Below are 20,511 nucleotides of genomic sequence, written 5' to 3' on the forward strand. Positions count from 1 at the left end.
TGCGGAGGTGCCCCACGGCCAGCCCTGGGGGCTCCCGGGGAGGCTCCGGGTGTCCTCCCGACACGGCACCAGTTCTGAAGAGTCCGGCCAGGGGACGGGAGGTGGGCGGCGGCCGAGGCCGAGAGCCGGAGCGCACGGTGGGGCGGGGCGGGGCGGGGCGTACCTGAGGTGCACTCGCTGCACGTGAACCTCCCCTCCGGCCTCCGGGAGAGGCCCAGGCAGGCCAGGTGGAAGGCGCCGCAGCAGGGGCCCTCGCACAGCACCAGGCTGCCCGGCTTCTCGCACAGCTGCGGGCGACAGGGGTGTGAGACCAGGTGTGAGAAACCAAACTCCACACGATCCCCCGACCCCCGGGGCTCTGGGGCCCCGGCCGAGGGGAGGGAGGAGGGCCGACGAGGCCAGGCTCCCGAACGGCTGCGTCGGAGGCCGCCCGCCCCTCACCTGACACACGTGCTCCTTCTTGGCGGTCGCTCCTCGCTCAGACCTTTTAGACGAGACGGACACTTCGGTCTGGGTTTCGTCCGCACTCTCGTCTGGGGACTCCGGGGGCTCGTCTCCGGGGCCATCCGAGACCTGGGAGGAAGGAGGCGGACGACAGTTCATAGTGGCCGCCAGCAGCCCCGCCAGCTCCCCTCACACGCGGCACCACCGGTGTCCGTGACGACACACTTGCCGATAAGCTGTGTACGAATTCGGAAACGGGCTCCAACCCGCTTGATTTTTGGTACACAATGTGCACAAGGGGCACAAGGCTTAACAGCCTCTCCCCATTCCTTAAAAGTGAAGTAACTTTTATGAAAACCCAATTTGGTCTAGTAGGTGACCTAAGATGGGCTTGGGGACCCAGAATCTTGGCTTTTCTTACCCGATCTGCTAAAGGTTCAACTACCTTAAGGGAAGGGAAACAAGTTAACCCCCAACACGCTTTTGTGTCAAGTGCAGGCCTTGGTGGCGCGATCGTGTCACTCCGGCCGTGGTCGGACGGTCGGGAAGCGCGTGCTCACCGAGGTCAGGAGCCGGTCTTCCAGACTCGTCGCACCCGTAACTGACCGCCCGCCCGTTCGCCTCCCCCCACGGGGCCAGGTGGGGAGGGGGCACAAGCTGCCGCCTGTGCCCACGGCAGTCCGCGCGACAGGCGGAGAGACGGGGACTCGGAGCAAATGCAGTGACTCACGGGCCGTGTTCCGTCCGTCTCGCCTTCATTTACCAGCGATGAGTGAGGCCGGCCTACAGCCTCCCCTCATCACTGTACACAGCTTTTTCCCTCACTTGACCAGCAATAGCAAATCTTTAAATAGAAATCAATAAATCTTTAGTCAGAAAACTTTCTCATATATCAAATTCAGGTTTGTTTTAAAGCCTAAAAACACATTTGGTATTTATCTGATGTTTACCAAATAAATGTTGAAAACTGAATTTTTCAACAGGGCAAACGTGTAAGCTACGTTTCCTGTACACCTCAATAATCACAGCAACCAGTAATTATGATCTAGGCTTGCTGCTTGCCAGTGAACACAAAGCTAGAAATTGAATCGGGCCACACTGTTTTTTAAAAAAAAAACACCAAAAAACAAAAAGAAACCCCAGCAGGCCATTCACCCGATTCTGCAGCCTCACCAGTGAAATTCTCCCAGATTCACCTCCCTGAAATTACAGGGGGCGGAAGGAAGAGCCCCTGGTAAACAGAGGGGTTTTGCTGACTTAACACCTGGGGTTGAAGTGGGCTGACTTTTTCGAGGGATGTGTTGGCTGGCTGGCACCGGTGGCAGGGTGACGGGTGTGTGGGCCACCGTGCCAGCCTGGACGCCCGCCTAGGCTTGACAGCGTGAACAGCACTAAAGCACAGGTGTTAGCCCGCTGCCGCGAGGCTGCCCAGTGAAGCCCTCCCCTACGGCTCACCTCCTAACCCTCCACACTGACACCCGAAAGAAGGCAGTCAACTGGAAGAATGCTCCGGGTTCAAACCCCAGTTCAACGTGTCCGTCAGATGCAGGGTCACAGATGGGGGCGAGCACCTGAGGCGAGTCTGCAGCAGGTGCTGGGGCAGCCGGGGCACCAGGAAGGGAAGCAGCCCCGCTGGCCCCGGTCCCACTAGGCCGCCTGAGAACCGAGGCCCAAAGAAAGGGCCTTCACGTGGGCTCCAGGGAAGAGCCCGGTGCCCGACCCACCAACCCAGGTTCTTCCCTCAACATGGCTGCAACAAATTTAAAAGCTAAAAAAAAAAAAAAAAAAAAGAAAAAGAAAAAAGAAAAAAAAAGAAAAAAGAAAAAGAAAAAATGCACGGAGAGAAAGACAGAAAACACAGACCAGTCCTGGGTCAAAGGAAGGAACAGCACCTTTTATTTAAGATTTACAGAAAAAGTGAGCACGTTTCCACTTGGAGATATTTCCTAAATTAACAAAGTCTGGTTTGAGGAAATAAACACTGAATACATACTTTGAATGGAAGTATAAATGTTCACGACACACACGAGGCGCATGTCCTGATGGGTCTAAGATACACACACAGCATCAGACCTTACAACAGCACAGTCCGTGACGGGGGCGGGAGGGTCCAGCTTCCATCCCACCGCACCCCTTCCCCGCGACTCAGCGGACCCCTAGCACACGGCCGGCCGGGGGTCTGAGGGCAGAGCGGGCGGGCACCTGGCTCCGGCTGCAGGCTCCACCTCCACGGGCACCAGGGGCCGGCACTTACTCGGAGATGCGTTTGTGAAAGCGACACATTCACCTGCACGGTCCCAACACAGTCCCAAATCTCAGGCTACGACCTCTACGGTCTATTCCATATCCAATAGGTAGGGTGCATTCGGCAAGAGAGAACCGCAGTGAGCGGGTGGACGGGCGCGGACCGCCGGGCACTCCCCGCCGCGCCCGAGTCCACCAGAGCCACGCCCGCGGCTGCTCGGCCAGCAACTTCGCTCCTGACTCTCCAGTTTCCTCCAGTCTGAAAACACTCTACTCTACTCAGTATGCGACAGCACGGAACTGCCCGTTGGCCTCAGAAATACACTCCTCTACGGGCAGAGAATGTGGTCTCCGTGATCATTACAGGGATTTTTCCGGATGATATTAACGAACATAATGTGACCTAGTGAACACATTTAAACCAACTTCGAGAAGCGACTTATGTGAATCCCAGGCAGGTCCCTCCCTGCCGGGGCTGGAGAGCAGTCCCCTATGCCTCGGACAGAGTTACAGTGAGGTTCAAATCTTTTAACAAAACACATCCCTTCACAAGTTGAACACTACATCATTTTAAAAATACAATTACAGACCTTGAACAACAGATATTTCTATAAACCAACATTACTTTTATGTTTAAGTTACGCTTTTGTAAAGGAAGAAATAGATAACTAGAAGTGTGTTCACATAGGATTTTGGATTGACAAATGATACGAATCCTGTGCCCAGGAGATTTAATGAGTTTAAAGTCAAAAGACTAATCTCAAACAGGTCTTCCAAGTTAATATCACAGTGAAATATTAGGGTGGAATTAAAGTAATTTGTAAATTAGTCATTCATCACCTGAAATACTACAATTCAAACAAAAGTTATTGAATTTGTATTAAAGCAACCCCTCTAGATGACACAGCTCGACCCTTCCTAGCTGCCCCTAAAGTCCAGGTCTGAGTCGTGGGAACACACCCTGGCACTGTCCTCACACCCACCTTCTAACCAGGCAGCTCCTGTGAGAACCGACAGCCCCAGAAGGTGCCAGGGAGAACCACGTGGTGGCCAGGCAGGCCGTGGGGCTGCTGTTCCAGACGCAAGGCCAGCCCTCATCACAGATAAAATGAGTCTCTAAAACGTCCTATCAACCCAACGTTGTCCCAACTGTGTCCCCAGCGGGGGCTGTCCCACAGAGAGTGGGCTAGAGCGGGGAGCTGGGGAGGGGCCTGGCCAGCGGCTGCAGGCGCAGAGCTGAGTGACCCACCCCACCCCCACTGATGGGCCGGGCTGCCCTCCCCCACCTCAGCCGCTTCTGGAAGGTGCAATATGCCCCGAACGGTTAGCACATGCTTCAAAACACATGCCAAAGAATTATATGCAAAAACCCAACACCTACATTCAGGCCAGAAAAAACTGTAAATGTGGATCTACCAGGTAACCATGTAGCTACAAAGGCATCTCACAAGATGAGGCCTGTCTGGTTCCTAAACAGACACTGAGCAGGCGGGAGGGTCCCCTCAGGGTGTCCTCGCTGGTGGAAATGCCCAAAGCGAGTGGCCCCTGACCCCGGCAGTACAAGCAACAAGATGGAGGGACGCAAGGCATGTGTTTGTTACCTGCAAAGGACACCCAACTTTCCATCACTGGCAAGTAAATCAGTACTAATTTCTAATATTCTAGGTAAAACAGCAAAAACAGTACTTAAAAGGATGAAAATCAATTTCACTGACCAAAAATCCTAAAATATACAGGAGTCAGCATATTTCTTAAAAAAAAAAAAAAATTGAAAGCCAATCATAGATTTGAGAGCATTCTGAGAAACCTTTTCTAATAAGATAGCAATATTTCGGTTCTTTCAGCAAAAGACTATAATTTAGATTCATAATCTAAAAGATAAAACTGAGTCCTCAACAATTACTACTTCTGTTCATAGATTTCTAAAAGCTGAGGTGATGAAGCTATTGATTTTAAAAGCACAAATGCTAGTTTCACACTAAGTCAAGGCAGCTCTCACTCGGTCCACATACAAACGACTATCTGACCAGAACAACCTGAAACGTGAATTAATAACTGAAAGGAGCCAGACGCGCTTCAGAAACGAGTTGAGTTAGAAACAACCAAACGGCAAAGGGATCAGGCACACTTGCCAAAGTCACAGTGACCGTACTCTCCAGCTCCCCTTTCAGACAGGAGTCCCTGCTGGGGGCCTGGGGGAGGGTGCCTTCTCGCCCACCTGGGCCCGCACGAGGCCTCGCCCAAGCCAGCCAAGAGCCACCCGCCAAGCAAGCACTGCTCCTTCTACTGGACTCATCAAATGGACGGAGGACGCCCCTTTATTTAAAACACTTACACTGCTACTGAAATGGTGAACAAAACCTCAGCTCTTCATCTGCCACAGCGGGCCCAACGTCCAGGCTTTTGGTGGAGAACCCTAATTTTAAGCCCACACGTGGGCACCTTTTATGTTTTCGGAAGTAGATGCTAATTTACAGTCTGACTTTTCATTAGAACATTTCTAAGACAGACTCGATAGCTATGAGAGTCGCCCCCAGTCTGGCCACGCTCACACACCCCGGACCTAACCCTGGGCGAGCAGACCAGGGCCCAGGAGACTGAGAGGGGCAGCAAACCTCGCCTTTCCGCTGTCCTCTCCTCCGGTGTGTTCAGCTGCTCCCGTCCCCTACCACGGCAACCTCTTGAAATGGCCAACCCCCACCCCGCCCCCGCCGTCCCACGCCCCGGCCCTGAGTGCTCCACTTGAAACGTTCCTGTGGTTCTGCGTGGACTTCCCACGAAAACCACGGCATCAGGCACAGCTAACGCTGGGACGGGGGCCTCACAGAGACCACCCTGGGAGCAGGCTAACCCTCCCACACTCACACACGGCAAAGAGCCACCCTTTGCCGTACGTTTCTGAAACTCTGCTTCCTTGTGAAACTTCACTTAGGTTTCTTGTCGGTTTTTAGGAATGTCCTCTTTAAAACAGTGAGGTTACTTTCAGTTGGGAGGTATAAATGTGCGAGATACTAAAGAGAGGACTGAGAGGCAACCTCACCTAAGTCCCCCACGGCTGAAGACTCTGGGAAAGGTGCACAAGGAGACAGGAGTCTGTGGGCGGCAGTGGGAGCAGCTCCACCCGACACGGCATGGGCCCGGGGGGGACCGCTCCGTTACCGCGGGCTACCTTCATCTCTGGAACAGCTACCATCTCAGCTTCTGTACACTCAGACAAGTGTCCACCTGTGGCCTCCCGTTTTGTTCCAGAGGCCCTCCTCGCAGCCACCTCCCCACCAGGCCCAAGTGTGGCACGTGGAAGGAGCGGTCACGGCAGTGACTCTGTGCATGGCATAGCCAAAGTCACCTCAACAACTGTCAGCTCAAATGACTAAAGACCAGGGTGAATCGGCATTACTTTGACCTTAGGAAAGGAAGCCATTCCGCTATAAATAGCAGCATAGTGGATCTGTGCTCCTGCAGACAAACTACTGCCTGACCCTCAGCTCTTTCAGAACAGGAGCCCCTTCCACTGCCCTCCTTCAGGAAGCTGTGGGCAGGCCCTCTCGGGAACTCTGCCCCCCACCAGCGTCCCTCAGCGAGGCCACGACAATGCTGACTGCATCTGCCTCTGCCTGCCGGCACCTTCCCGCCTCCCGTGGGACGAGGTCCCCCCACCCCGCGCTGAGAAACACTGCGTCGCCCCCTCCCCCTCTCCTGCACGCACCCCTATTTACTCAGCTGAGGCTAAGTCTACGCTGCTCCTGTGGACACAGCATCGAGTCACCCCCATCAAAAAGGAAGGCGCCCCTTTCTCTGCTGGCTCCTAACGCACCCATCACGTGCCGGTCGCTGGCTGGCTACCATCTCAAAATCCATCACGCCATAATTTCAAACAAGTCTCTTAATCCTTGTCAAAGGCCTTCCAGGCTCGAGTCTTTACTTTGGGTAATGGCTTCTTGAACTAGGGTCATTTTTACACCACCGTTCTTTCACATTTTAAAATTTAGTGACTGGTGTTTTGAGAATCCTACATCAGTCCTGAGCTCCTCCACGTCCCTTAGGGACAGCGTGACTGAGGCCGTCCTGGGGGCCCCGTGTCCACTGAGTTTGAGCAGAGTCGCGCCCCCAGCCACAGTCCAGTACCCGGAAGCGTCAGTCAAGCCCAGCGTGGGCCGCTTCTAGGGTTACTTTACCCCCACGCGCACAGTGCTCTCAAGAGGATTGCTTTTCATGCCAAAGCAAAATTTATACTTTTGGATAAAAATGGAATGATGGTGATTTTATTATTTTTATTGTTATAACCATTATTGTCACAATAGCGAACCACTAAGTCCTTGCAAGGCGCCAGGCACCCCAAGTGTTTTACATGCGTTACACTACTTAATGGTTTAGAACACAAGTATTTAGTGAGAAACTCTCATTAAAGGAAAAACACACCTGAAGAGTCCGCTCGGAATGAACCGAGTGCTACCGGCCTGGTAACGTGAAGAGCCCTCCCGCCTCTATGACCTGAAGGGCACGGAGGCCTTTCCTCACCATGCAAACATGCGGACACCCTGGGGCACACCAGGTGGTCACCCAAGATTGAGACATTTAATATAATGGCTCATGTTCTATAAAAGCAACCAATGAAGAGGTTGGTGTAAATAACCTGATTATAGGACCCCCCCCCAGATAAGGGTTATTGAATCAAAAGAGTTAAATGGTTCACAATGATACTGTAAATGACATTTTTTTTCCTACAAATTTACTATAGCTAGTGTCATAGTAAAACTGTTTAGTAAAAAAAGACAGAATCAAAAGTCTTCCTGCCTTTTATGTTGGAAATTAGTTTACTATCTACAGGATTGAATACATTCCATTAGCAATGAGAACAGTCGACGAGGACTCTTTTTAATGTGTGCTGTTTGTTCTTTGTTTTTGAAGGTACAGGTGCTGACATTTTTTTCAATAAAAATTCAGTAAGTTATGAACTAGAGGAGAAAAACGACCTCTAACAGGATGAACCTCTACAGTGTGCTGTCCTTGTCACCGCCCAGGACAGCCCCTGATCGAGGGCATCCTTTCAACTTGAAATCTACATTGACCACTGGAATATGAATGTGTTTCTGTTATGAGATGAATGTGATTGGTTAAATGGCCTTGATTAGGTATCTTACCTTGGTCTTAAAATTTGTTATCTGTTCTCTTCATTGTATGTGTTATTAATACCAGTAAAAACAGATTATCACACATCTTCCATAACTGATTGTGAAAGGAATGCCACTGAGTGTGCACGATGACACGCCGCCTGCAGCAGACATCTTGGAAAATTACACCTTTTTAAGTGCAGCACAGAGCAGCTGAGTTCAAATCCAACTTGGCTGATGTGGGCTCCCATAAAAGCTGTTACCAGTGAAGGCGAAAAAAATAAGAATTTGCTCTACTAAGGGAATAAGAAATGAAATTACAAAACACTTAAATCACATTAATTACTTCCCAGGCCTTTGTCATGCAAGTGTGTGATTGTAATCCGTCCTCCTCATTAGGGGATGCAGTACTACTATGGAATAACTGTTCTAACGTAAGGTTTCATTGATCACATATACCTTGTTTGAGAGGAATTTAGACCACAACATGACCTAAAATGTCTCGAAACACCAACCCTATGAAAATTCCTTATTTTAATCAATGGTATTGAAAGGAGAGACTATAAACATGCAAAGGGCATGTGACTCACCCCAAATAAGGGGCCAGTCTGAGCCCCGCAAACAGCAGCCCCATGGTCGCCCAGTGCCCACCAGAACCGGACCCAGCGGCTTCTAGAATGTTTCTTTATAACACTGCGCTTTGTCTCTCATGCTAAAAGGCACTTAGCCTGGCAGACGTCGTAAATGTGCACTGTAGTTCAGTAGTGTTAACACAAACAGACAAGCCTTCTTGTTCACCTAAAGCGGTTTTAATAAAAATGAACTCTAATGTGAGATTTATATAAGTCGCACGAAAGTGGCCTGATAGAAAAAGCCTAGTAATTTAAATGTTTTTCATGTAAGGAACAGAATGCACACTATGGAATCTATGCATCACCTTCAAAATGCAAAAAGGTGTATGATTTTAATGTATTTAATATATAATATAAATGTATTTAATAATCTATTTCTGAAGTTCTAAAGAATTAAAAATCAATTAAGCCTAATGATTGTAAAATGCTTCATCTAAGTCTTCCGAAGTTCAGAACAAATGTCTAAGCCAGAAAGGTGAAACTCATCCTGGTCAAAACCAATGTCAGACCATCAGGTGTGTCTGACAAACACGTTTTACCCGCTACCCGCCATCCTGGCCCCGTGGTGAGCTGCTCTAGACCCACGCCTCTAACCCACACGACTCATGACCAGGAACAACAGACAAGATCTCAGCGGCCTCAGTGTTTTTCTTTTGATGGTATCTGACGACAGTGGAAGTAAAAACTCCACCAAATAAGTGGGCCAAAATATGATGCCAGAAAATCTCATTAAAAAGTGTTTTAAACAAACTGCCTTAAGTGAAAGGGTCTATAGAACTGAAACTTTTAGTATTCCTCTTCTTTAGAATTGCAGACCACCTTTTATTTAACTTTTTAGGATACTAATCTGAACTTGGACAAGAAAAATAGGAAAAATGTTTTGTATAGAATTTGCCTTTTCATGTTTCAGCAAGCTCCCAGGAGCTCAGCGAAGAATTCTTCCTGCGTTGTCTTGACCGTGCCCAAATGTAAGAAATGTTCAGTTACCTACACCCACTAAGACTGGCCGAGGGCTCCACCCCACACCGCCCCGAGGCCCGTGCACGCCTGCGAGAGCAGATGCCCACCCCCAAAGGCCCGGCCCCTCTAATGGGCATAAGCACCTGATGCTGAGAGAGCAGGGGACGCCCCGTCCCCACCACAGACCACAGTGGAGACCACGTCAGAAGTGCCACCTTCTGACCCACTCCCTGCCTCACTACCCTGTTCCGAAAAAGCCCAAGGTGAGCATCTCTTCACAGATAGTCTAAAAACAGGACTCACGTCTACAATGAGAAAAAGAATCACAGGGAACAAAATAACAAGAAATTAAGACTCGACAATAAGCTCCTTGGGTAGTCTCTAAAGCTGGGAATCCCAGACTCCCTCTGGACAAAAAAGGGTCATACCTACATTCTGAGGCTGTTTTTCATTTTGTTTTTATTAACGGCAAAGACTTCAGATTTGACGATGCTCTAGATGTCATGATACAGTGATGTGTGAGAGCCTCAAACAGCTACAATTTCACTAGCGGATACTTTCCGAGTCCAGAAAAGAGGAGTCACATTACCACGGCAGTCCTGACTCACCTCGACACTCAGGGACCTAAAAACATGCCAGAATTTAAAGGACCAAAGCTGTGGACCCAAAGTCACGGAATGCACAAGGCATGTGCACAGCGTGTGGGCCCCGCCATCCCGCTGCGTGAGCACACCAGCCCCGCAGGCAGCCCCGCTGACGCTGTGTCAGGTTAGGACCGGGTGAAAAATCACAGGACCAACATCTTGAAGACAGATTTCAAGCACAATTAAAAGCATCAATACTGAAGTACAGCCACGTACATTTACGCATACACCGTGTGCGTGTGTATTTCTCTCTGAAATAGACACGGCTCAGAGCACCTAACCTCCCTGCGACTGTGGAGAACACCCGGGTCACGCTGATTAAGTCTGACCTTTATCACACTTCAATGTGGGTAACTAAACGGCCTTTGTGTGAGTGCGTGATGATCACTATTATTATGATTTTACCTCATTCTCAGTTAAGGATGCAGAAGGAGAAGAGCTTTTGCTAAAGGCGAGCGACGCAGACGCCGCTGCGGGGGCCCGGTGCCGCTTCTTCAGGGGCTTGCAGGCGTCAGACAGATGTTTTGTGGCTGTAAGATAATTTTGGTTTATAAAGTAAAGTTTGAAACCTTAAACCCTCAATCTCTTTCCTGCTTTAAAAGTACCCCGCTAATAAATGAAGTTTCTAAAGATGGATTTTCTGGGCTTAACTTTTTGTTGTGGAAAAATCAGGGCTGACGAGCTAGACAGTGAACTCCCACGTCCCCCTGCCCAGCCCCAAAAGCCCCGCCTGGGCCACACCAGTCCCACCCAAGCCTGATGTCAGGTCCCCCTGCCTGGCCCCCAACCCGCCACCTGGGCCACACCAGTCCACCCACGCCTGGTGCCATGTCCCCCTGCCGGTTCTTCTGCAGCAAATCCCAGACATGTCATTTTACCCATGGGAAGCCAGAGCACCTCTGCACGTAAGGTTTGAATGCGGCCACAACAGCACTATCACACTTAAAAGTAACAACCCTTTCTATCATCAAATGTCCACTCAGTGTTCAAACTGTTCACAAACGTCTGTTTTTTTAAAACAGTCTGTTCAATTAATTTTTAAAAACCAGTACAGCTCTTTATGCAAAATAAGGGAAACAGAGCCATTTCCAATCTTCACTTACTCTGTATTTTATTTTCCTTTCTTATTACAAGTTGGAGATGGTAAGCTTTCTTTAATGAACTACCAAACAGATACATCAAAAAGATAATTAATGAAAAGGTAAAAAGTGACCTGATTCCCCCTTCATTGTTTTGACAGTTATTTTTCACAAACATTTTAAGCTAGTTTCTTCAACATGTAAAACAGAAATAACCAGTCATTACTTTTACTTTTTAGCTAATATACATGGAGAACTGGGTACTAAAAATAGTGGAATTTACAGCAACAACTGGTACCATCAAGTCAGAAACCTGGACATTTCTGATTCGAATCACTTGTCTAACCTAATTTAAACTGAAAACAGTAAAGCCAAGTACAAGTCAGCAGAAGAGTGACTTCAGTGACACTCAGCTGACCGTCAACCGCACATAAAGCGGCTCACCTTTAACTGCATGGGAACCTCCTCCCCACCTCGCCCTCTAGGCTCCAGCTTCCTGCTCACACGCTCACCCCTGGCTCCACCCCCCCGCCCCCAGCGGGGGCTCCCCGAGGACAGGACCAGGCCGGCCGCCCACCGCCAGCCCAGGGGACCTGGAAGGAGCGCTGACCACATTACCTGCCTGGCTCTTGAGCGAGGAGGCTGCCTCGATGGCCTTGCAAGAGCCTGTGCGGGGTGTTTTGTCGGTGAGCGTCTCTCTCTGTTATAAAACGGGGGGGGCGGGGGGGAAGAAGGAAGGGAGAACAAAGAAGACGAAAAAGGAAAGAAAGGAGAAAAGTCTCCAATGTGAACTAACACAGGCTGCTGAAAAGCCGTGTGACAGGAACGTCTTCCTGCGGAAGCGTGCTCTGCACAGACGGTCAGCGGCTGCGGCTGCCCAACTGACAGCCTCTGCGTAACGGGCCGACTCTCCCCTGCCCACCCCGCCCCACCCCACTCTGACGACTGCTGGGAGGGAGGGGCAGGCGCCGGGCCAAACCTGGCCTAACCGGTCACTCTGAGAACCTCAAATGAGACTCCTCAGTCAGCTACCAACCGTCCTCTGGGTTCAGCGCGCAGTGAGCGGGAGGGAGCGCCACTTCTACCCTAGGCGAGCCCAGTCCATGCAAGGTGCGCCTGGCTTACTCCAGCCCACCAGGCGGACCATTTCCAGTCCTGAGATAAGCCCCAGACAAAGCTCACAAACAAAGATCATCCGAAAGCACATTTCACAACAGAAAAATAGCACACACACAAAAATATCATCCACGTTGGTCTAGCGCTCAGAATTCAAATAACGTAGTCTGGACAGCACTGGGGCGCCACTGCCTCACAGCCACCCTGCCGCCCAGGAGGCCAAGTTTGCCCCGGACTCCAGCAGGGATGGTCACAGGACCGGGGACAAAGTAACAGGTGCCCAGCACTGGGAATGCTACCTGGCCCATCCAAGTGCTCAAAGCATATTAGGAATTATACCCGATATGGCTTATAAACTTAGGTTTACAAAAACCAAACCTAACACTACTCTCTTTAAAAATCATCTGTTATTTCCTGAGCTACTAGTTAGTAAAATTTCTGTCTAGCTACTTAATGTGAATTTTGATATTTCAAATGTCCAGGGTCACACACTTTTTTTTTTTTTTTTTTTTACGTAAATCCCTTATACAAATATTTCAAAGCAACCAGTGTCAGCATGACTGTCAATAAAGGACCACTTCAACAGCAGGTGGCCAGAGGAGAAACTGAGTATGTGTTCCCAGGTAACTGCACACGTCAGTGTTACCTAGCTCATTACCTAGCTCATTGCTGGACACCTGACAGGTGCCCCGGGAGAATGCTCTCCTGTCCAGGAAAATGGGGCAGGGCCTGCCTGCTCTCCTGAACTGCAAATACACCTTTAAAGAAATAAGACAGATGACATGATGGCCACATATTTATGCTTGAGCAATATGTGAGATTTATTTTCCATTCTTCGAAATAAAACAATAAAAAGAACAACTTCTCAATTTAGATCAGTAAAAGATAGTTCGGGGAATTCCCTGGCTGTCGAGTAGTTAGGACTCCACACTTTCACTGCCAAGGGCCCGGGTTCGATCCCTGGTTGGGGAAACTAGGATCCCACAAGCAGCCAAAAAAAAAAAAAAAAAAAGGGAAGAGTTTGAAGTTATAATCAAAATCATAAATCAGAGTACAGCTACTCTGCCAGAACTACTATTAAATAAACATAAACTCAAATGTAAGATACAAAGTCTAACCTCTCAGTTCATGAAGACGTTAACCGGGCATCTAAATCGCAGAGCGCACTGGCAGAGCCCACGTTCTCTACACGCACGAGCACGCATGCCAGACACAACAATACAGGTCCTCTGAATGTCGGACCCTTGGTCAGTTTCATGCTCCTCCAGGTACCAGGCAAGCTCTGCCCGTTGACACTGGCTGGCACCGGCTAGAGCTGTGAGGTCCTGTGGTTGCCTTTACAAAAGCTGGGCCTTTACATCAATACTTTTTTGTTGTATCAAACAGGCCTACATAGCCTGCTTAGTATTCACATTAAGTAAATAATAATATGAATTACTAATAAATGGAATGAGTTCATAAAACCTATTTCAATGCCTTTAATGGATTTTTAAACTTCTTATGAAGAATAACATATAGTGGATTTTGATGTTCTCCTGTCAACTCATTATTTACACACTGAATAATATGCCCTACATTCAAGAGTCATTTTAAGTATACAATTTTGTTGAATCTAAACATCAAGAATTATTCAGTGTTGGGATGTGTTAAATTCCCTGGCAGATAAAAACTCGCTCTCCTCAGCAGCCTTCTCAAAGATGCTCCAAGGGGAAAGCCAGCCCCGGCCTCCAGCTGACGCCTGCAGAGGACGCCTCCCCGCATCCCGCCTGCGGCCCAGGGGAACTGGTTCCTGCAGCCAGGCCCACCCAGGACGTCATTACCTTCCGAAGACTGTGCCTGTCGGTCCTGAGTCTCTTCCTGGGAGCGTCCTCAACTTCAGCATCTTCTATGGGGTCCTGTGTCCTCTTCGTGTGGCTTCTTTTTTTCCCATTTAAGTTACCTTGGAATGGGGATGGGGGAAACTTACATGAAAAACCCTGCACAAGCTGTCCTCTAGAGCACTGAGCAGCTGCCCAGCGCCTTCAGCATGTAGATCCAGCAGTGATGGGCCTCCTGAAACCCTGTTCATTTCCAGGGCCTAAGTACCACAGGTCAAATCTCTCTGCACTTTCCAAATGGCAAGTAGAAAATCCTCATCTCATCTAGGGATTATTATATTGGTACCTGTTACATTTTAATGTACTATAGCATTAAATCTAAATATAACCCAGTATTTTTACAAAGTCCTTTAACACGTTTCCTTAAAGAAGCATCTTAAGTGAAACAATCCACGTGCATTTGCAAACTAAGCACCTTCTACATGTTTGCTTAACTGTGCCACCTGCTAGGTGTCCGCAGGGAGACCACCTAATCTGAGACTTAAGGTGTCCGAACAGTACTGACAGAAAAACAAGACGTAAAGTAAGAATGCAGATTCTAGAGAGAGAACTAATTTGAACACGCCAAGGTTTATTTAATACAAATCCAGTGTCTCCATTTGCAGGACTGCTTTACAGAGGTTCAGAGTTTGCTCCTGGACTGTTCACCAAACATCTCCTGGGAGGGCAGTGTTGTCCTCAAACCCTATGGAGGGGGGCGGAGCACACCGGCCAGGAGGCTCAGGTCCCTGCGTGCAGCAGCCCTGGGCTGACACGGGCCTGGGGCTCCACCTCAGGTCCAGGCCCAACATTGCAAGAGAAGAGCAGAACCGGAGCGCTGGCCTCACCAGCTGCCAGTACCAGACTGGCATAAGCCGGCCTGAGAGTGCCCTTCACTAAGCTCTGGGCCGGCCTCAAGGGAACACCAGGAGAGGCCTGTGGAGCGGCGGCTGTGGGTCCACGGACCTGCCAGCCCCTCCTCGGCACGTGTGCACTAGGTACAGCTCCCAGGGGAGGGGAGGGTGCAGCCCTTCGCCCTCTAGGTAAGGACCTCCCCTGTGCCAGGAGGAGGCAGTGGTCGTTTGTTACAGAGATGAGCAAGATGGGCATCTGTCTGAATTCCTAACACTGAAAGGATGGGACAGCTGACACCATGGCCTTTCCCGTCATCTTGGGGTCCCTGAGAGGGAGGGCTCGAGGCCTGCAGAGCAAACACACACCTGACACACACTGGGGGCAGGGACCACCCATGCTCCCGTCTGCCAAGTACTCGGGACAGTGACAAAGCAGGACACACAATCAAAGTCACACTCACTCTTCAAGGGTAAGCTGAATCTGGCTTCAATAAAACCTGACTATTCTTAAATCAGCAGCCACTGAAAAGGGACACTTTTCTAGATTTAGCGTACTGATGAAGAGTCTGATAAACTTTTGCCTTTTAAAGAAAATACACAAATCCTAAACATCCTCCCTATTCTAAATTGTAGTATTCGCAACAAACCCTGAACAACTTGAATGAAATTCACTATTGATATCATTAGATGGTTGCTGTGGAGTTCTAGAAAGCCCTAAAATCAAGATGGGAACACGTGTGAACAGAACAGGAAGGCAACACGGATGTAGGCCACCTCGGTGCTGACCGAGCTCATGCCCACGAAGCTCGTGCCCACGAAGCACCCTGTCAGGCGAGTCTGGAGGCCTCTCCATAACTCTTCAATGACGAGCCTTGAGAGATGCAGAATTCTTTTGTATTTCAAACTGATACCCAAACACGTCACACTTATCTTCCCATTACAGGTGTCAGTTTCCCACAGGCACAGAGGACACACCCAACCGTGGTGACCTGTCTTCCCCAGAGCTCACAGCATTAAGCCTCCCTTCTCTTACCACAGCCCAGGGCAAAGTGGCACTTTTTGTTTTTTCGCCCTGAAGGCCTAAGAAGAACCAGAGGCTACCCACATTCAACATCAGTCCACGGTCACCCTCCTCACCCTGCGAGCTCTCAGGCCAACAGGCCATGAACGGCCGGCCCCAGGGCCAGAGCCCCTGCCCTCGGTGGGAAGCCCCCCATGAGGTGCAGGCGCAGCCCCAGCCAGGACGGCAGCCTCACGGCAGGACCAAGGCCTGAGGTCTGACCCCGGCCCGTCACGCGAGCCTCCGGCCCTGGAGGCCGCCTGGACTCCGTGCCTCCCTTCTGCTCCCTCACCGCACCTCCCCCACCACTGGCTGCCGGGGCAAGAGAGCGAGGGGCCTGCAGGGCCACAGAGGATCCCACGGAACAGCTCTGGCGACAACGAGCAAGGAGACCAGGCAGCAGAGGTTGCTTTACTGTGACCGCTGCACTTGGGTCAGAGCCGGAGCACAGGCTGCCACACGACACACACCACGGCTACGCAGAGGACACGAGCACAGAGCTATGGTTACCAGAGTCTTCTTCGGACGGGGACGGGGCCACGAGGGCAAACTTGGTGTGATAGCGTGCTTTCTGTTTCTCGTTGAGCATATTCCACTGGGATCCAAGCAGCTCTTCAATCTCCTCAGCGGAGGCGTCCGGGTGCTCAGCGACAACCTGCGGACACAGGAAAGGTGCGATAGGAAGGCTGGACGCCCGAACTCACACAACGCGGCACGCGGCCCCTGGCGACTCAGCACGTGGCCCTCTCACTCCCACGTCATGGAACTACGTCCCATAAAGGCTTCAAAGAAAAAATAGTGTTTAACTGATGTTGTAACTCATTGAAAACAGCGCTGGTGGAAACGATTCCAGCTGTATTTGTGTAAATGCAGGAAACGATAAGTGGTAAGAGAAAAAGTACACTTTTCCAAAATCACTGAACTGTTGGTAACCTGCAATTTCCTAGGCACCCTTGAGAAGCCAGCAGGAGGAAACACAACCTCTGGGTACAGGGGCAAGCCCTTGGCTGGCTTTCTCGCCGGCCGTAGCACCAACCCTCCTCCTTTCGGGTCTGCGCTCGGGAGGGCGTAGACGTGGCCGAGGAGCCCCGCCCCGCTGCGCCCCGAGACAGCCACTCCTCACAGCTGGGACACAGAGCTCCCCGGCCCTGCAGCACACGGGAAATGCAGATCCTCAGGCCCCACCCCGGGGACGCGCATCTTCACAAGGTCTCCAGAAGAGCCCCGTCACTGGGCTGTGAGGAGTGGGTCCGGGCTGTGCACTGTGATAATCCGGGGGGAGGGTGGGGAAGGGCGTAAAACTATGGTGCTCCGGTCCCTGCCAAGGCGGCTCCAACCCAGCGGGCCCAGTTCTGCTATTTTAAAGGTTTCCCATGCGTTTCTAATGTGCCCCGACTTTGAGGACCACCAATAGCAGGGTGCGAGGTCCATAAACCACAGCCACAGAGCAGATCTGACCCACCTTCCTGTTTTCGCACGGCCTATGAACTAAGAGTTGAGTTTACATTTTTAAATGTTGAAAAAACTCGGGGAATCCCCTGATGGTCCAGTGGTTAGGACTCAGCGCTTTCACTGCTGAGGGCGCGGGTTCAATCCCTGGTCAGGGAACTAAGATCCCGCAAGCCACACGGCGTGGCCAAAAAAAAAAAAAAAAAAAATCAGAGGAAAAACATTTCATAGCACATAATAATTAGAGGAAATTCGACATCAGTGTCCACAGTACAATTTTCTCTGAACTCGGCTGCCGGCATGAACTCCCAAGTCCTCCGTGGCCGTTTTCAAGCTACGACGGCAGAGCTGAGGAAGCGCGACACAGACCTCTGCGCCCAGGCCCCTCCAAGAAAGCTCTGCCGACTGAGTCAGAGCACTGGCTGCTGGCTTGCGGGCCAGACCCCAGGTTCAATGTGGCTCGTCCGCCACAGCTTTGAGAAGTAACTTGGGTAAGGGAAGGTGTGTCTCCACTGCCCTCTGTGATGGACTTACCGTGACACTTCATCAGTGGGTTCCTGTCACCACCTGGACCTACTACTTGCCCAGCCAACACGGCAACCTCTGCCCCCAAACGCAAGCCCCAACCCACAACTCCGCCCCACAGATGGCTTCGTATGGCCTCCAGGGTCCCCGCGCCTCACCACGTCCACCTTGGCCCTGCCGGACACCAGCACCCCACCAACTCTGCACGTCGAAGCCCGGCTCCGGCTCCCGCGCTCCCCCGCTCCCCCGGGGGCTCCTCGGCGTCCCTGTTCCCATCTGCGCCTGCCTGGGTGTCTCCAGCCCCACACACGCCTGCTCCCTCCTCTCAACTTGGGGCACCCTCCCCTCCCGCCCAGCCTGCCTGCCACTCCACCCGCGGCCCCCAACACTTCAAGCGTCAAGGATCTGAGACCCTCGCGGCAAAGGCTTCCGTGCAGAGCTGCAGATCCAAGGCTCCTGGAGCACAGCACATGCGTCTGCGGGGCTGTCGCCCAGCCCAGGCCACAGCATCCCCGATCAGAATGAAGGGTAACGTAAGCGCTCGCAGCTGCTTCCCCAAACAGGACTCCCGAAGCCCCGGAGGTCACCCTTCCCCTCGCACCTAAGCCCGTGCCAGGCTGGCCAGCTCCCCTCCGGCACGTCCTGTGCCCGCCCGCCCGCCCTTCCTGGCTCTCCATCCTGTCCGCTCACCGCTGACGCTCCATCCCAGAGAGCCTCCTTCCTGCACCCAGAGGCCCCCGGCCCGGGCCGCCGCGGGTGGGGCTCCTGCCACTGCGCGTCAGCCAGGCAGAGGCGCGCCCACACCCGCCAGCACGCACCCGTGCGCCTGAGCCACACGCCGGACGGCCCCCCGCAGGCTGGACCCCCTGACTGCACGGGCCCACGCTCCCGGAGACCTCCCCCTCCGCAGGCCGGCCGCGGGCGTCCTGTCAGCTCTCAGCCCGGCGCTGCCCGCTCGCACCCATGCAAGCAGCGCTCCGCCAGGACAGGAGATGCGCCGGCCACAGCCGCCGCCGGCCCGTGGTGCCCGCCTCCTGGGAGCGCCTGGGCGTTTTCACCCTCACCTCTGCTGGGCCCACGAGGGCCACGACCGCTCAGCCCAACGCACAGGTCTCATGAGAACAACCGCTACAGGCTCTGCACGCGGGCACAGTCGGGGCCGGGTCCCGGTCTGCTTCCCACCTGTGTCACTTCACTGCGGAGGGGTGGCTTCACCTCCTCGCGCTCAGCCAGGAGACAGGGCTTGCTGTGCTGTCACGAGGAACCGAACGGTTCCTCGCGACAGCGTACTGGCAAGGTCTCCGACACGTGGAGCGCTCCACCGCGGCCACCGCTGTGTTTCGGACACACGACAGAATGGACAGGCAGCCGTCAGTACGGCTGGCGCGGGGAGGAGCCGCCTGGCAGCCCCCAGCCCAGGCCCGGCGCCCCGCCGCCCCGCGGGGAGGAGCGGGTCGGAGGAAGCAGGCCCTGCGTGGAGCGAGGCGGTGAGACGCCCGCGCGCGGCTGGGAAGGCGGCGGCCGTGCTGCTGGAACACTTCTGCAGGCAGGTGTCCGAGCACAGCCTGGCCGAGAGCAAGAGCAGCTCCCGGAAGACGCCTCAGGAAGAGCTCAACCACAGGCCGACAGACTCGGGGACCGAAGGCTGCTCACAAGCTCGCCCGGAACCTGAACACCGACTGCGACGGGCGCACCCGCTCCGACGAGTCCTGGACCCTGACAGGCGGCACCACCAGCCCCACCGCCACCTCATCGCCAGCAGGAGCCGCAGGGCAGCAGCCAGAGGCCCCGTCCCACCGTGCCCGCGCCCGCTGCTCTTCCTTGGCTCCCTCTCAGCCTCCTCTGCCCACCCAGGCCCCTGTCCTCTCTTGTCCCTCAGACCTTCTCCTGACCCACTGCTGAACAGGGGGCGGGGGGCTGTTCCTTTGCGAGGGTCTCGGTCCCTGGAGCCAGCAGGCCCTGGCCCCTCTGTGACAATGCTCTTTGGGGACCCAAGAGCTGCCCCTCCTGTTCAGTCCATCTACCCTTCCAACCTCTGACGCCCCTGCCTGATCCTGGGCCTCCCCTGACCTCAGAGGTCGGCTGGCTGCCTCAGGCCTCCCCGCTCCAGCAGCACTCAGCCCCTCCGCGGGGAGGGGAGACTCGCAGGGACCGCCCTCCAGCTGCCTCTGGGTCTGGGAACAGCTAAGCAGAGTGGAGACCCCCCTCCTCCTCAGCCACTGAAATGGGCAACAAAGGCTGGATTTAGGGTTTGTGTCCCCATCTTCCAGTCCCTTTGTAATGTTCATTAAAAGCCTTTCCACTCCTTGGAAAAAAAAATATGGAAAACCAAATACCCACAAACCCACACAGCTGAAATGTCACCAGCACAACCTGAGACTCCACGGGCTCCTCAGAGGTTGCTCTCCCTGCCCCCAGCCTCCTCACACGGCTTCCGAGAGCACCCCGTGAGCCTTGCCTCCTAGTCCTCAGGCCTCCCTCCTGCTGTCCGGCAGAGGCACTGGACGGTGCAGTCATGGCCACACAGGACTTCCAAG

General features: G+C 52.6%; 1 protein-coding gene across 9 annotated transcripts in view; it reads right to left on the reverse strand.

Annotated features, from left to right (window-relative positions):
- The window catches only part of NSD2 (nuclear receptor binding SET domain protein 2), a 77,371-nt gene that overhangs the window by 16,952 nt on the left and 39,908 nt on the right, over positions 1-20,511 (reverse strand). For 6 of the 9 annotated variants that reach the window (XR_009503411.1, XM_059923746.1, XM_059923744.1 and 3 more), the window contains exons 6-11: positions 16,511-16,655; positions 14,051-14,169; positions 11,733-11,814; positions 10,441-10,565; positions 442-573; positions 164-287 (exon numbers count right to left, since the gene is read on the reverse strand). Coding sequence is in view for 7 of the 9 variants with exons in the window: in XM_059923746.1 (XP_059779729.1) it covers positions 164-287; positions 442-573; positions 10,441-10,565; positions 11,733-11,814; positions 14,051-14,169; positions 16,511-16,655 (727 nt within the window). In the remaining 2 variants the exon portion in view is untranslated. Of the gene's footprint in view, positions 1-163; positions 288-441; positions 574-6,944; positions 8,056-9,719; positions 10,016-10,440; positions 10,566-11,732; positions 11,815-14,050; positions 14,170-16,510; positions 16,656-20,511 lie in introns of those variants that run through there. The other 3 variants (XR_009503412.1, XM_059923749.1, XM_059923750.1) reach the window with 3 other exon arrangements.

The sequence above is a fragment of the Balaenoptera ricei genome, chromosome 5 (genome assembly GCF_028023285.1).
Source record: "Balaenoptera ricei isolate mBalRic1 chromosome 5, mBalRic1.hap2, whole genome shotgun sequence".
Lineage (NCBI taxonomy): Eukaryota > Metazoa > Chordata > Mammalia > Artiodactyla > Balaenopteridae > Balaenoptera > Balaenoptera ricei.